Here is a 16,068-nt window from a genome sequence, read left to right on the forward strand (position 1 = left end):
GCCCCGCGCCAGTTCTGCCGCTGAGCTCACAGCCCAACACCGGGCGCGCGCCAGGACGGGTTCAGAAGGAACCTACACCTTTGGAAGCTACTGGTGATTATTATTTATACAACAATAACGCTGTTGATCGCGGGTGGCACTTTTCCCCATTAGGTGAAGCACCAAACAGGTACTGATGCAGAAAATGAGATTCACGTCGGCAGGCTCCCTAACCCGCCAGAGCCTTTTCTCCCTTAACGAACCCAGCTCAATGACAAAGTGAAATCCAATTAATGTTTCCAATACATTATCAGGCAACCCACACAAAACAAGCGCGATACTCACACGGAGGTTTGCTTTTTTATTGCATAAATGACACTACAAAAGAAGCTCTTTCATTCACAACACTATCCCCTAATTAAATACTCATGGTGTTCTGCAGGAAACAGGAGAACACTATTGAATTGGCCAAGTCAAAGCAGGGGGGGAAAAAAATCACTCAGAAATAGATTCCGTTGTCTTGCTCAATTTTAAGTCTAATTATTGCACTTTCTGAATAGATAATCGCATTTGCGGTGCTCAAGAGAAGATTATGACAATTAACTGAAAATCCCCTTGGTGTCTCAATCAAATTCAACAAAACAACATATTAAAAAAAAGAAAGAAAAAAAAGAAAGAGAAACATTTATCCTAACCCAACAGGGAAGTGCTTACAATTTACCAGACGAATCTTGTTAATGTAATAACATGTCCAATCACACTGAGATAATGAAAGAAAAAGTGACTCGGAATCAGCCAGTTTTATAGCAAGCAGACCATCCTGAGACACCACTAAGGATCTCTTGTTTAAACCGGATGCAGACCATGACTTGTATTCAGGGGTTTCTGTTTAAGACATAACTTCCTGTTGGCAGGAATACCCATAAGTCCATCATTAAGTGGGAGCCGTAAGACAAGGGAATGAAAGTAAATGTTATATAAAGTACTGTATAAAAGGAAGAAGGAAAGTTCTTGTATGAGCTAAAAAAAAAAAAAAAAACATTAATAAAGAAAACACAAGATCTCGAATGATCTAGAAGACTTACATTTACACAGAAAAAACAAAAATGTTGCATAGCCAAGTGTACGTGCATATTTAGCATGGGCATATATAAGTGTGTTTAGATATAGAAGAATATTTAGCTTTATTTATACAATAAAAGTGTATATACATGTTTGACTACAAGGCTTCCATGACACACAGATTGCAGTGTTCAGGTCCTATGCGGTGTTGTTTTGATGTGTCATTGAATCGTGCTGGTAAATCACCCAGCTACCATTTTTGGCTTTACCAAGACACAAAATAGACACTGAAGACAGCAATCCCATTTGTTAATGTGAATATAAGTATATATGTTAATTTAGATATTTAGACACAAAATGTGTAAGTAAAATCCAAAGACAAGCAAAAATTGAGAAGGTGCATAATAAATAGCAAGGATCAGTAATATATTGCTCAAAATCAGGGTGAATTTTTGTCAAGCTCTTTGGCAGTCGGGCTAGGCTGTTTATCTCCTTTTAAGATGCATAAATGCAGTAGGAGAATCACTAAATATTACGTGTTCCATGATCACTCGCATGAAAAGTCATGGGGAAGCCAGGGACCCTAAAATAAACTGAGTGCAGCTGATTTAAGACTGTTAACCTGTGTTTTATTACAATTTCAAACAAACTAACGTGTCCATTTAGGATCAAGGCAGTATAATTGTTACACCCTATGAAGGGAAAAGTGGCAGAATTTGCTGAAAAGAAAAGAAAAAATCTTGCACAGTATCGCTCAGATGTTCCAGAACAAAACGCCCGTCTCGGTGAGAAAGGTCAAAGAATCAGGAAGGAAAGGTTAATTGTTAGACTTCTGTTCATTAGAAATGGTGACTTTGCACTCTGTTGTGATGAGTCTGTAGACTTCAGGAAGGTTATCCTGGAGAGTGTGTGACCTGGGCCTCGCTGATACAATAAAGAGAGAGCGCCAACCGCAGGAAAGAGTACAGAGCACTGCACAAGGTTGAGCACAAAACAGCAGGAAGGACAGACAACTGGAAACAGACCAGGGTAGAAAGAGTAGACTACAGGAAACAGACCAGGGTAGAAAGAGTAGACTACAGGAAACAGACCAGGGTATAAAGAGTAGACTGCAGGAAACAGACCAGGGTATAAAGAGTAGACTGCAGGAAACAGACCAGGGTATAAAGAGTAGACTGCAGGAAACAGACCAGGGTATAAAGAGTAGACTACAGGAAACAGACCAGGGTAGAAAGAGTAGACTACAGGAAACAGACCAGGGTATAAAGAGTAGACTACAGGAAACAGACCAGGGTAGAAAGAGTAGACTACAGGAAACAGACCAGGGTAGAAAGAGTAGACTACAGGAAATGGGGGGAGAAAGATGACAGACAGACAAAGTACAGTGCAGGCTACAGGAAAGAGGACAGACAGGTAAAAGAGAGTGCAGCTACAGGAAAGAGCACAGACAGGCAGAGGACAGTGTGGCCTACAGGAAAGAGAACAGACAGACGGAGGACAATGCAGGCTACAGGAAGGAGGACAGACAGGTAGAAGAGAGTGCAGCTACAGGAAAGAGCACAGACAGGCAGAGGACAGTGCAGCTACAGGGCTCTCAACCTGGCCAGCAGGGTTTCCACATCACTCTCTCCATTGGCAGGGCAGACGGCTGGCTGCGCCTCCCCTTCCCTCTCACACTGGGTCTCTGCAGCGCTCGGTCCCTCCCTGTCGGCCTCCCTCTCGGCCTCTCTGCTGGCCCCGCTGTGGTTCTGTCGCCTTGCGGGAGCTTTACCGCGGGCAGCAGATGAATGGGGATCAGGCTCGTAATTAAGATCCTTGGCGATGGGCGCTCTTGTCGAGTTGAAATTGATATTCTGCCGGGACCGTGACCTTTGCAGAGGTGTCTTCTGGTTTTCTGTGGGGGGAGGGTGAGCAGAAAGAGAAGGGGGGGGGGAGAGGGAAGCAGAGAGAAATAAAAAGAAATCAGGATCTCATAAAACTCCAGAGCACTCTGAAACTGGGCCACGGGAAGTAGTCATTAGACTCCAGATACTGATGAGCACAGAGAGAGGCGGGCGGGTGGGCGGGAAGCCGCGAGGTGTCAATCAAGAGGATGACGCAAACCACCGGCGCTGCAAAACCCCCGAAAATAATTAAACGGAACTGTCCTCGGCCCAAAAAGCGTCCCGTTTGAAGAGCTGCCCGCCCCCGCACACCTGCGCCCTCACGCCGACACTCCAGCCCGGGAAATAAATGATCCTGATGTGGAAGCGGCGGTGTTACCGGCTCCAGCGCTGCCTGCATTCCAACGCACCGCCGGCCCTGCCGCACGCTCGCCCCACTGCGCCAACTGCTTGCGCTTCATGACAGGAAATGACATATCCCACCTTTCAGCCGAACCCGCCCCCTTTTAAAAAGCCTCCGGCGAGGGCCACTGAACATCCCAGACGAGGGCTTTTCCAGGCGCTTGTTAATAAGAGACGGAGGTCTGGACTCATTACAGCACCCAGACCAGGGACAAGAGGCTCAGACTGACCCACTGTGCCTCCCACACTAGGGCTGGCACAGTTATCAGTTAAACAGCGCTTATCCTCATTTATTCCTGTACAGCCTTTGACCATAAATAAGTTCATTCATTTGTTACTATTACATTTGTGATTATTGTAATTTACTTTATAATCTTTGAATAATTTGAAGGCCAAATCAGTAAATTATTAGTTGAATCATCTGACCCTTCTTGTTGACGATTTTAAAAAGTTGGGTGACTTGCAGAAGTCAGTGATGAGTCGAGCATAATTTGCCATTTGTGTTTGAGAGCTGTTCCTCGTAAAAAGTCCAAACACAACAAATTTATTTTCTCATCTGCAAGACCATCTTCCGGCTCAGCACAGTCAGTGCAAGTCAGCCCACATCAGGCCTACGCAGACAGAGAGAAGACAAATTACAGGAGATGGATTTTTCTTTTCATTTAGACTGTGAGCTCAAAAAGAGTCTAAACAATTTCGAACAAAAATATAGAAACGCTGCTCCAAAGGTTGTTCACATTTCGAACATGCCTTGTTTTTCTCTTTTCTTTTTGTCATGATTCAAAAAAGAAAAAAACAATTAATACAATTCATACCATAATACAAATGTTTATTACTGTGACACAAAATTCCCATATCGAGCCAAGCTTTTCTGACACAAATGCATGCACACAAACAAACACACACACCCATACATATACATATACACACACACACACACACACACAAGCATTCGTACATACACACACATATACATACATTTACATGAACACGCAAACCTGCACACACACACTCATGCATACACATACACGCAGACACACACACACACACACACACGCACTAAAGAGACTTTTCTCATTCCCCTCCCTTCCTCCGTCCATGCCTGTGAAAAAGCGACACACGTTATGAATCACACCCCCGGCGCGGACGCTACACGTCAGATAAAAAGGGAAGGGCTGCATATTCATACGACCTTGAGAGGGACGCAGAGGAAACATGAGCTTGACATGACATTTAAAGTTTTGGCGGTTATTGGGTAAGAGATATCCTATCGGCTCATCGCTCTGGCGGGTGGCGACGTGTTTTATGGCCGCGCTGAAGACCGCGGCAGGAACGGCTCCGGCTCGGAGACGGCACTCGCCGCGCCGTCGTCGCCGGGCCAGGGGGCCGCCGCGTGATGGATTAGCGCTTTACGCGGCCGCGCGGGTAATCTCGCCACATCTCCCAAAATAATGAAGCCGCAGTCGTCCAGCGGAGTGGTCCGAATTAGCATCGCACTCCATTATCTGGGAGAGGAAATGCGGAATGATGAAGAAAAAAACGAAACAAAAACAAAAATCTAAATATGATGAAGAGAATTCCATTAACCGGCCAGACCAGGCGCACCACTGGGCCAAATGAACAAATCTGCCGGTGATTAAAGGAAGGCAGGAGTTAAAGACACCACAGCACAAATCTTTACACAGCTAGACCTATAACACCGCAATCCCACAAGGCAACTCAAGAAGAAAGAACGAGGGTCAAGGGAGCCATGATGCGGTGTGAAGCGGAGGATCTCCCCTGCCCACCTCCTCACGAGGTAAAAATCGCACTTCATCCTGCGGAGAGGAGCGCTGCCGAGCCTGTGAACCTCGCCGCCCACGGCCGCGCTCTGATTGGTCCTTGGAAAATCAAAGGCGACGGGAGCGTTCTGGGGCTCCTCATGAGAGACGTTTCAGAGATGAGGCGACCTCGGCCCAGCGTCCTCGCTCTCTGAGCGGCTGGATCAGCACGCTCATCAGAGAAACGGCCCTCTGCCCGTCTCACCGAGGCTGGACCACACAAAGGGCCCGGCCCCGCTCTTCAATACACGTCCTTCTCACACATCTTTCACACATCATCACATTCTCCTCTGTCGCTCTGCACTTTCTATGAAGCGCGGTGGAAGCCTGCGCGTGTGTGCGCTGCACTCACACAGCCACACGCTTATTAAAACTGCACCGGCCCAAACGGCAGAGCTTTAAGACTCTGCTCGCTGTATGCGGGAACAGGAGCCATTAGCCTCAGACACACTGGAGAGGGTCTCTTTTTTGGGAATGCCCCCTGCTAATTTTATGGGACAGCAGTGTCACTTGCGGAATCGTTCGCTCAGTTTTACGCCAGTGGAGAGAGCACCTCCGCCAAATTTCTTCCCACGTGCTTCGAGAGAACTGGTGGCATTAGGCACCGGGCGGCTGATTCCGTGCGTCTGATAAAGCTAATGAGGCCCAGGCAGGCTGGATTAGCCGCGCGCGCTCCTGCCTGCCTGCCTGTCTGTCTGTCTCAGCGAGCGCAGGCAGACCATTAAAGACAGCCCGGCTCGGTCACACAGGAGAACACATTAGGACACATTAGGCCTGCATTAGGCTATACATGTCACTGATGAGTGCCAGGGGAACAGGGAATTAATGGACACGGACGCAGAAAAAATTATTAAATAATAATAACAATAGAGAAATAAACTTAATGGCTAGTAATGGCCTTTTTAACTCAGTGGACACGGGCCTATGCATTTGCACCTAATGCATTTCGGATTCACGTCCACCCCCGTTTTTTCCCCCCCGAGAACGTTCGCAGCATTCACAGAAACTCCGAACAGAGAGGACTTTCGCTCACGTTGCCATTCACACATATTTTCTTATTATACAATTAATAAAATAATACCTGCAACCGTAAATACAGATGAAATATGCTGCAGTAAGTAGCAACGGCTCCAGTTTTTCTTGGCATGGGATGAAGTGAAAGGTAATTATGAGTGCTGTGAGATGCTCGGGGAGAGATAAAAATATTGGAGGCGAGATGCGGCACACAGGAGTGTGGTTGGAAAGGCCTATGCTGGCGGGTAATGGCGGAAGCAGAGGGATACCTGAGGTTTAGCAGTCAGATTAAATCATCAGAAACGCATTCTATATGTATTCTATTTTAAGTATTCTACTCCACGTTAAATGATTATTGTCCAATGTATTTCACTATCACTAGATCTCTGGTTCCTAACGCCAGACAGAAAATTAAAGAGGGACTGGAAAGGCACCGTGGGGAAATTACCAAAGCTTCTGAAAAGCTAACAGAGTCACATCCTTCAGAAGGCAACACTTCACACTAAGCTGCAGCTATACCTGTCTAAATAAATTGGAACTAATTTGGTAATAAGGGGTTATTACTGAGTAACTCCAGCATAGGTGCCATGAAACAACGGTTAGCAGTATTCTTAATTACGTATGTGAAACGAGGCCAGCCCTGTTGCATCTCTCCTGCCAAAATGAAATCATTCCGTGTCATGAAGACCTTATGAAAATAACAGGCAATGTTTATTTGTTGTGTACGGCCTATCAGTGCAAGTATTTACATATACTCACATGTAATTAAGAATACAGCTAACTGTTATTCTACGTTACCTATGTTATAGTTACTCAGTAATAACCTCTTGCTATTTCCGAGTAACTCCAACAATGTTTATTACACAGCTATAGCTGCAACTTAATGTAAAATGTTATCCTTGAGAATTAGCACAAATACCAAATTCTTCTGTTCCCCTCAGGAACACCAATCTCTGCTCGTATACCTGCCCCCCACCACAGGAGGGTGAGAAGGGATCCTCTTACGCAGCTAACTCCTCTGACCCGCGCGTGTGCACGCTGAAAAGGCAGGGCGAGCCGTGTGCAGGGGCAGGGCGAGCCGCGTGCAGGGGCAGCCCGCTAAGCGCTCCGCGTGCTAAACAGACGGGGACGTGATAACCGAAGAAGGGAAAAAGAAACGGGGAAATGGAATCATGAATCAAAACGACGGCAAGGTTTTGCCCCAAGTCGCGTCGAAAGGACCCGCTGAGCAACGAGTGGGGAATTACCGCCGAGCCGCGTGACGAGCAAACGCTAATTAGGGGAGCCGGTCACGAGATGAGTCGGCAAAAACCCAGCTAAAGCCCCCCCACCGGTAGTTACCGCAAGTTTACATTCGCCCCACCTCTGACTGACCCTTCAAGAGACCGGCGCATAGCCGAAACAAAATGGAGGCACAATGGAAATATTAGACTAAATGACTACCTAAAGTAAAGCTTGTGAAGCAACCCCAAGCCTTTCCCTATTGCAATTCATATCAAAGAGCTTTCCCCCTGTTGAACTGGGGTCTTTATTTCTCCTTCCTCTGCTTCTTCGCTCTTAAACCTAATGTTATTCTCATCATGTACTTAAGAGCGCAATGTCTTTGTTGAGACACAGAAAGAGAATGGCTAATGCTGCTGATTGAAAAGCAGTAGTGCACTTTAGAGGAGAGCTTCTCTCTCTCTCTCTCTCTCTCTCTCTTTCTCTCTCTCTCTCTCTCTCTCTCCCCCTCTCCCCCTCCCTCTCTCTCTCTCCCTCTCTCTTCTGCCGACTGATTGACAGGCTCCATGCTATGGTACACTACTGCTATTGTACAATCGCTGCAATTTACAAAGAGCAGCAATGGGGTCCTGGAATCCCACTGCATTCAACGGCACTGAAAAATTAATTACGAATCGCAACAGCTTAATGGTTATTTGAACCCAGGGAGGGAAGCGACTGTCATCAAATTGCATTTGTTACGGGGGTAGAGCTCCCATCTAATATGCTTTCTGATGATTTTGAGATTAAACATATTTAACCAGCCATAGGGAGAAGGGAGGGGGGCTGAGGGGGGGTAAGGGGGGGGTGATGTCTGCTGTTGGCCGACAGATAAAATATCCGTGTAAACAAATAGTCAGCAAGTATTTCACACGAAGAACAGCTTGAAATAAACAAATCTGATTTGGCTCTGAATGCAAGGTGCATTTGAGGAAGGGGGGGAAGCAAAAGGAATGAATCAAAGTTATCTCCGGCAGGGAAGATTGTACTGATAATGATTTTGGTGAGGTCTCTCTCTAGGCAAAACCGCACATTTTATCTTAAATCTGTTTTTTAAATCATTATTTGTTCAGATAGTTTGTTTAAGCAGATATCTTTTCAGCTCATCGACACTCCTTATCCCCCCGTTTGCCCGACTCATAATAGATACCGTATTTTTTGTATTGTTAACTATTATATTTCAGGGTCAGGCAGTTGCTTAAGTTTTTTAAAAGTTTTTTTAAGTTTTTAAACATATTTTTCACTGTCACTCCAAAGGGCCTCTGTGATTTCAGGGTCATTTCAAATAATTCTATCTGTGTATACCCACAGATGAACCCTAGGCGCACACACACACACACACACACACACACACTCAAAAACGCGGTCACGCCCCAACAGAGGAGAACAGGGCGACCGGACGGCACTCGCCACACAAGCCACACCCAAAGCTGAAGAAGAACAGCAGTGGTTCAGGAACTGGGTTTTAGATTCAGAAGTGCCACACCTGCTCCCTTAAGAAAGTTTCTTAAGCCGAAGTGCTTCAATACATGTCCAGCTGTTTGAAAGGACTGCCTCTAAGAACACTTAAGATGAGCAAGCTGCTGTGGACCAAGGGGTCTGCTGAATGGCTCCATTGAAAATGTAAAAATGTAAGAGCACTTTCTAACTTTGGGAGGAAGAGAGACATTAAAGAGACCACTGTAAATGCAGCAGGTCTGCGGGACCCTCCCATCCCCACCTGCCAGAGGTGGTGCTGGTGACACCTGATGCAGCAGGGCAGTGGATTTACACCACAAACAGAAACAAACAGCAGTGACTGAGTGTTGAGCAGGCAGAACAGCGCCCTGTGCACAGCTCTGTCAGAGCCCCGCCACAGACTGGTGCTGACGCAGAGACCTCGCACTGGCCACGCCCCGACTCTGCGCTAACACCATTCACACGCTGGGACTGACTGCACACATCTACAGCTCTGCACTCTGCCAACAAGAGAGAGAGAGAGTGTGTGTGTGAGAGAGAGAGAGAGACACACAAACCAAAATAAACTAAAAAAAAAACCAAAAAACATGTTTTACAACAAGTTCTCTTGTCATGCAAATAAAGCATCTCTGAAGTGGGGAGGCGCTTATGCCTTCAGAGTAGATGTTTCTCCAGGTGCAAACTCACCATGTAAAACGGTGTAACTACCCGCTAGTCTGGCGCGGTCTGAGCGGTCGATGAGTGAGCGAGGCAGCGGGTATCTGACTCCCATGGGGGCGTGGGTGGGGGTGCCCCCCCCCTTCAGCACAGCTCTCCTCCCTCCCCTTGGGTTTCAGCCATTGTGTGCTGCTGTTTGTTGTTTAGCGCTGTGCTCTGGAATAATGAATATGTATACGCCTGCTCACAAACAACAGGCCGGCTCCCACTCCCACGCGCTGAAAACTAATATTGATCACCAGCTTGTTTGGGTTCCGCAGTGTTTTTCAAATGAACTTTTTTCTTATTTCGCCTTCCTACCCGATTTAAGTCATTTTAAGGTAAAACAATACCCAGCTGTACAATCACAGCAAGGAACATAAGACAAAGAAACATTTAGACCATCTGTCAGCATTTCAGAAACTAACTGCTTCATTGAACATAGCAGTCTTTCAAAGGAAAAAGAATAATAATAAAAAATTAAAAACTCAAATATGGAGAATGTGCACAATACCATTCAGTACTGATGACAATCAATTACAGGGCTGTTAAAATTCTGATCAAGCTTATTGTTTTGTACATCAAAAAAGAAAAGATTAAACCATTCTTCTTTTGAACTTTCCACTGAAGTTATTTTCACTTCTTTGTACTCTCCCTCCACCCCCTGCCCCCCTCCAGATCTTTCATGTCTTTTATACAGCTACCTTTATTCACAATAGTTTGTATTCCGCGAGGAAACCCATTTCGACAGGCCTCAATATGCACCTCTCCCCTTTTCTGAAACACACGGTGCTTATAAATTCAAAACAGCCGAGAGTCATGTTCCATATTTCATTGAAGCTGAATATTTAAAAAGACCAACCCACTCAAAAACCGATAAAAAACCTTTTCACTGGTTTGTCTGTCCTATAAATAAGATTCTGCACGTCATATCGCATTACCGCTAACCGCATCACGAGAGCGGCACCGACACGCCGCTGCGGCGAGAAGCCGGTCCGTACGCGGGCTGTGTGTTCCGCCGGAGTGCTGACAGAGAGAGAGAGAGAGAGAGAGAGAGAGAGAGAGAGAGGGAGAGAGAGGGGGAGAGAGAGGGACAGAGAGAGAGAGGGGGAGGGAGAGAGAGAGAGAGAGAGAGCGAGAGGGACAGAGAGAGAGAGGGGGAGGGGGGGGAGAGAGAGAGAGGGACAGAGAGAGAGAGAGAGAGGGGGGGAGAGAGAGAGAGAGCGCTGGCTCGGGTCCCTGTGTGCGCTCAGTGGGGTGGCCGCTCAGCTTCCACACCGCGGCTGCCCTGAGTGAGCGGGGAGGTTTGGCTGAGTCAAGTCCAGGTGTGGGGCGGCCCCCACTCCACCGCTCTTTATTCCTCCCACATGCCTCGCGTTCATTTCTGATTCCTGGCACTTCCTAAAGTCCTCCTGCGCAGGGCAGTCTGATTAAAAAAGATTAATACTGGCCACGATAATGAAAAACTTTGCTCTGCTTAATTATTTATTTTTTCCTCTTGGCTGCAAATGAAGACGGTGGCCTACACATGGTCCAAGTAACTGCTCCTGCAGTAACAACCATTTACCACAAGGAGCACAACAGAATTATGGGAGAATGAGGCTTCATGAACCACAAAATGTACCCAGCTGTTGCTCTGGATCATAACAGAATGCATCTTCGCCATAATTCTCAACCGGTCCCTCAACCTGGCCACCCAATCATCTCCCACTTTAATTGGCTCCATTCCCTCTCCTCTCCACCTCGGGTGTGGGTGAGCGAGCTGGCACAAAATGGCCGCCACACATCCCCCACTGCCACAGCTGCAACCTTGAGCAAAGGTATTTAACACGGCTCACACCTACACGCGCGCTGTGAGCTCTGCTTAAATACCCCGCGGCAGCACCAGCCCTTTCCAGCAGGCCCTCCGTTTTTCCCCGTCGAGAGCGTCACAGTCTCCCACGGTCTGGATAAGAGGCTCTGAAATTAAGGCCAAGATGAGTGTGGCTGTGGTTCACCGCTGCTTGTACCCCCGCGCCTGGAATCAGTCAAAACACAAGCAGGATGCGGCTTCCAACCTTTAAGGGACTATATTTTTGCACTCCATTTGCATGAGACCTAATGCTGTGTTCTCATTCTGCCGGAAAGTGCAGTCGCCCATCCCGCTGCGCTCGTATGAAAAACGACTGATTGGATGACGGACGTGCGTGACATTTCCACTGCAGACAATAAAGCTGACGGAGGAGTGCGAATGTGCTGCTGGTCTCCAGTCAAAAAGCGCACTTTGGCTCCCCTTAGTCTGTTTACAGATGACTGTGCGAAGAACAGTAATGACCACTGCGCGCTTAATCAAATGACGCATGCAAGTACGTTTGGCCAATGAGACCCCCGCATTCGCCTCAATTCACCAAATATAATGGAGCACTGGAAGTTGCATGTTTTCAATTAAACCTGCCATTTCTGGGAAAAGGAGGAGCATTGTTTTGGCTCATAATGTATAATGAGTCTTTCTCCGATAACGAAAAGACATGCATTTAAAAGGTCAACACTCATTGCCATGCCAACGCTAGTTCATTCCCCGTTTGCCCTTATTATTTTCTAATAGCAGAAAATAACTGAATTTGCTTATTTACCAGGCTAAATTTGCAGGGGTTTGGAGACTGTGTCTCACATGAATGAAGGAATAACAACAGATGTAAAAACCTCCTTGATGACATTATGTGAAGCTCTAGTTGCTGATAAAAGTCTAACTGCGAGACAAAGGCTATCAATATTGACTTCTGCCTGTGGAAGCAGCTCAATGACTGACTAAAACCCTGGAGTTTCTAAATGTTGTCATCAGATAAACTTTTATTTATACATGATGCAAAAAAAAAAAAAAAAAAGTACGACACAAAAAATACCAGGTTTCATATCACAGCCTTAAAAACAACTTGGTCTAGTTCCGCTATTTTTAATTCATGCACACAATGGGACTTTCTGTAAAGATATTCAAACATCTACCTTCACAACTCTGTGGGGGTCCTCATTTGATAACCATCCAAAAATGAAACACTGTAATGTAAATGTTGAATGTGCAAAGACAGGTGAACACAAGTACAAGAACAAAAAAAAAAAGAACAATTCACTTCACACAGACTTTCACAAGAGGGACAAAAGGAGGGGAAAGATTACGTAGTGACACCATTACTGCTGATTAAACTCGGACATCGAGCCCCCACTCCCCCCCCCGTGCTGTACGAACGAAGCTCGCGGCACGTCGTTAGGGGATACGCCGCCGTGACGACAGAGGGGCGCGCGCTGCGAGTCTCCTGGGCCGGCGCTAATGGCGGGTTCGGCCCCGGGGCCGCGGTCGGCCAGAGCCGCCCGTTGTTTAGGGGCAATTAGCCTCGACGTTAGACTTCAGTGAAAGTGGTGGATATTCCTTTAAGAGGGGAAAAAAGGACACAAATTAACCGCTGGTTTCGTCTGGCTGCCATCCGGCGCTGCCATCGACAGCACTGAGCCCAGACACGCAATTAAAAAGACATGCACCAGTAACTGCCGCATAAATCTGAGACGCAAGCGACAATGTTTCATTCCTGCCGGTACCAACAACGGAAAATAGATAGTTACCCCCTAATTTACTTTCAATTAGAAACGGCTCAGTCGGCCATCGGAGGCTAAGGGCAATTTAGACCGTACACTAAAATACATTAGAATGTTAAATGCCTTTATTGGAGACCGCGGAAATTCATCAAAGACGCTTTACGGAAAGGCGGGGGCAGCAAATTCAATTTGCCGCCATTCGCCGGACTTTAAGAGCAGGCGATTCCTCAGGAAAACGCGTGTGAAAAACCTGCTTTTTTACGCTGGCTTTCGCTCGGGCGACCAGCCCCCTGACTGAGCAGAGGCACAAACGGAGACGACCTGATGATGTCATAAGAGCGGATGACGGGCGGGGCACCTGAGCGAAAGGACATTAGATTTAGGAGGCTAAGAGTGAGAACAGGCTGTACCTCGCACTCAGCCCAGGCAGACCTGCCTTGAACCCTGTGCTTTCTGTAATCCCAGTTCATTCTGCTGGGTATTGCAGTGAGTTTTTACTTTGGATATTTATTTCATTACTTGGTTCTGTAATGCAGCAGCAAAATTGTTCCCAAGGACAGATTTTTTATATTCTTTTGCTCGTCATATTTTTTCAAGTTGAGCCCTGCTAGTATCACCACTTCTGTTCTGCCTGTGTCTTCATACCCCCATTGACATGCTAATCTGTCAGTGACTGAATGGTATGGATTGCCTTGAAGTGAGTAGTCACTACAGCGTCACTGTTGTGAAACTGACTGGGACCTGGAAAAAAAAACTTGCTGTATTGTAGGCCAAATGGAAAACTTCCTGAAAGTTACCCTATTTCCTGAGAGTGACCCGGCTTCCTAGAACTACTTTCTGTAACCATACTTCCTGCTTGCCTTGAGACTTCACTAATGTCCTGCTGTTACCATGGCTAAATTTAACTGAAATGAATGACTTACAAAGAGACCATTAAACTCTAGAGGCTAGAGTAAGGAATCATGGAGGATTCTTTCTAGACTCACTGTGTTTTTTTTGGTGACCCTATTCATCTATTGCAGGGAAGATCTTAAGTACAATAATACACTAATAGCTAGCTCACTCACTAGACTCATTTTGTAGATAACAGCCACAGTTATACTGCCAGCAAACCAATAAGAACTCATTTCATTGCAAACAGCAAATAAGTGGCCAAAGAATCAAGCTAGCAATCTACACATAAGATATGAAGTAATTTTTAAAAAGTCAACTTTTACATCAACGAGAGTGTAAAGTCTTCCCAAAGCAAGTTTAGTATTCACAAGTGGGATATAATTTCTCCAGTACTGACCTTATCGCTGCGACTGTTTAAAAACTCATAGAACAAATCGGGCACTTTCAAAATTGTCTATAAAAAAAGCCAGAGGACTAGAATAGAAACATTATGTTGTATGCCAAATCACCAGAAACCTATGTAGGTACAAAAGCTGTCGTTTATTATGAACAATAAAAGTGAAACAGGGGCGTGCTGGGTGTCATCGTACTACAGAAAAACCCCTTAGTTTCACTGTGGGAAAGCGCTTAACAAGAGACCCCAGAACGGTCTTCCTGGGTGCGCTCCTTCAGTGAAATAAAGTTAATTACATGGCTGTGGCATTGTGCTTATCCAGGAAAAAGAGAACCACATAAAGAGCTGAGGGAGGGGCGTGCCAGACCCCAAACTGACAGACGGCAGGTAGGCACCAGGGAGAGCGGCGGAGAGGCTCTTCCCATGGGGAGAAGCAGCCTCTCCTGATCCGGCTTTGATGGCGGTGTGTGTAAGAGCAGGGTGGGAGCGCGGGGGGGTAGAGCGGGGCGGGAGAGCGGGCCATAAGATGTCCCGCAGTTCCCCTTCGCTGCGGCGATGAAAAACACACACAAACCACGACACCGGCCGGCTCTCCTCTCAGAAGAAAATAGCACAAAAGAAAAAGGAAAAAGAGAAATAACCAGTGGAAGACTGTGGAAAAAGATCTGTGCATCATAGAAACTAGGTTTCATTACCTTCCTTGCCTTTCTGTCCAAGTACAGAACCTGCTATTAGTCCAACAACCATCAACGTTATGCACTGGGAAGCATCGCTGCAAAGGTTCCTTATAGGGATGAGCGGGGTATATACAGATGAGGAATATACAGGTCATCCAGTGCAGCTCTTTCTCATCCAGACAGAGCTGCTTCCAAGCCCTGGGGGCCCCTTTAATCACAGTGTGCTTTCTGTGCTGCAGCGAGAGCAGTGAGGTGCGCTTCATATGAGACTGCAGGCCAGGAGGGGCTGGGACTGGCACAGGGAGGACCGTGCACTGTGTCACAGACTAATACCCGCAGACACGGCAACAGCAAACAGACAGAGATAGGGGAATGAATCGATATCGCCACAATTGGATACAATAATCCCCCTCATTGTCACTACGACAACAGCACCCTCCTCCCTGTACGCGGGCTGAGAGAGTAACAGTGCAGTTTGGCAAACAAACCCACTTGCATGCACGCACGCACGCACACACAAACGCATTCACGGCATGCATATACGCACACACACACACACGCACACACAAACGCATACACGGCATGCAGAAAGGCGCACACACACACACACCGCGTACACACCACGGACATTAACGGAAAAAGCAGTGATCTTCACCTGCGACCTTTGCCTCCATCACAAGACCAAATGAACTCCATCCGCTAAAGACAATATAAGAGACTTCATTATGCCTGAGGTGCATTTCAAACAGTGGTGCGGATGGGTCTCTCCTGAATCTCAATGTGTTTCCCCCCCCAGAGGGAGCTGACTCATGCACAGACCACCTGAGGGAGTGATGGACGGCTGCCATTTTGTGTCAGAATGCTCACTGTGGGACGTCTGAAACAGCGAGGGCAGGATTTATTCACCAGTTATACTGGGCCATGATTATAGGGAAATTGCACATAGCCAGACCCCTCTCTGT

The 16,068-nt window shown here is 46.7% G+C and overlaps 1 protein-coding gene across 3 annotated transcripts in view; it reads right to left on the bottom strand.

The window, feature by feature from the left end:
• Positions 1-327: 327 nt before the first annotated feature.
• The window catches only part of LOC118214550 (protein diaphanous homolog 3-like), a 334,802-nt gene continuing 319,061 nt past the window's right edge, over positions 328-16,068 (bottom strand). For all 3 annotated transcript variants that reach the window (XM_035394600.1, XM_035394601.1, XM_035394599.1), the window contains one exon: positions 328-2,935. In XM_035394600.1, coding sequence (XP_035250491.1) covers positions 2,625-2,935 — 311 coding nt within the window. In that variant the 3' untranslated portion in view covers positions 328-2,624. The remainder of the gene's footprint in view (positions 2,936-16,068) is intronic.

This window comes from Anguilla anguilla, chromosome 15 (assembly GCF_013347855.1).
Source record: "Anguilla anguilla isolate fAngAng1 chromosome 15, fAngAng1.pri, whole genome shotgun sequence".
NCBI lineage: Eukaryota > Metazoa > Chordata > Actinopteri > Anguilliformes > Anguillidae > Anguilla > Anguilla anguilla.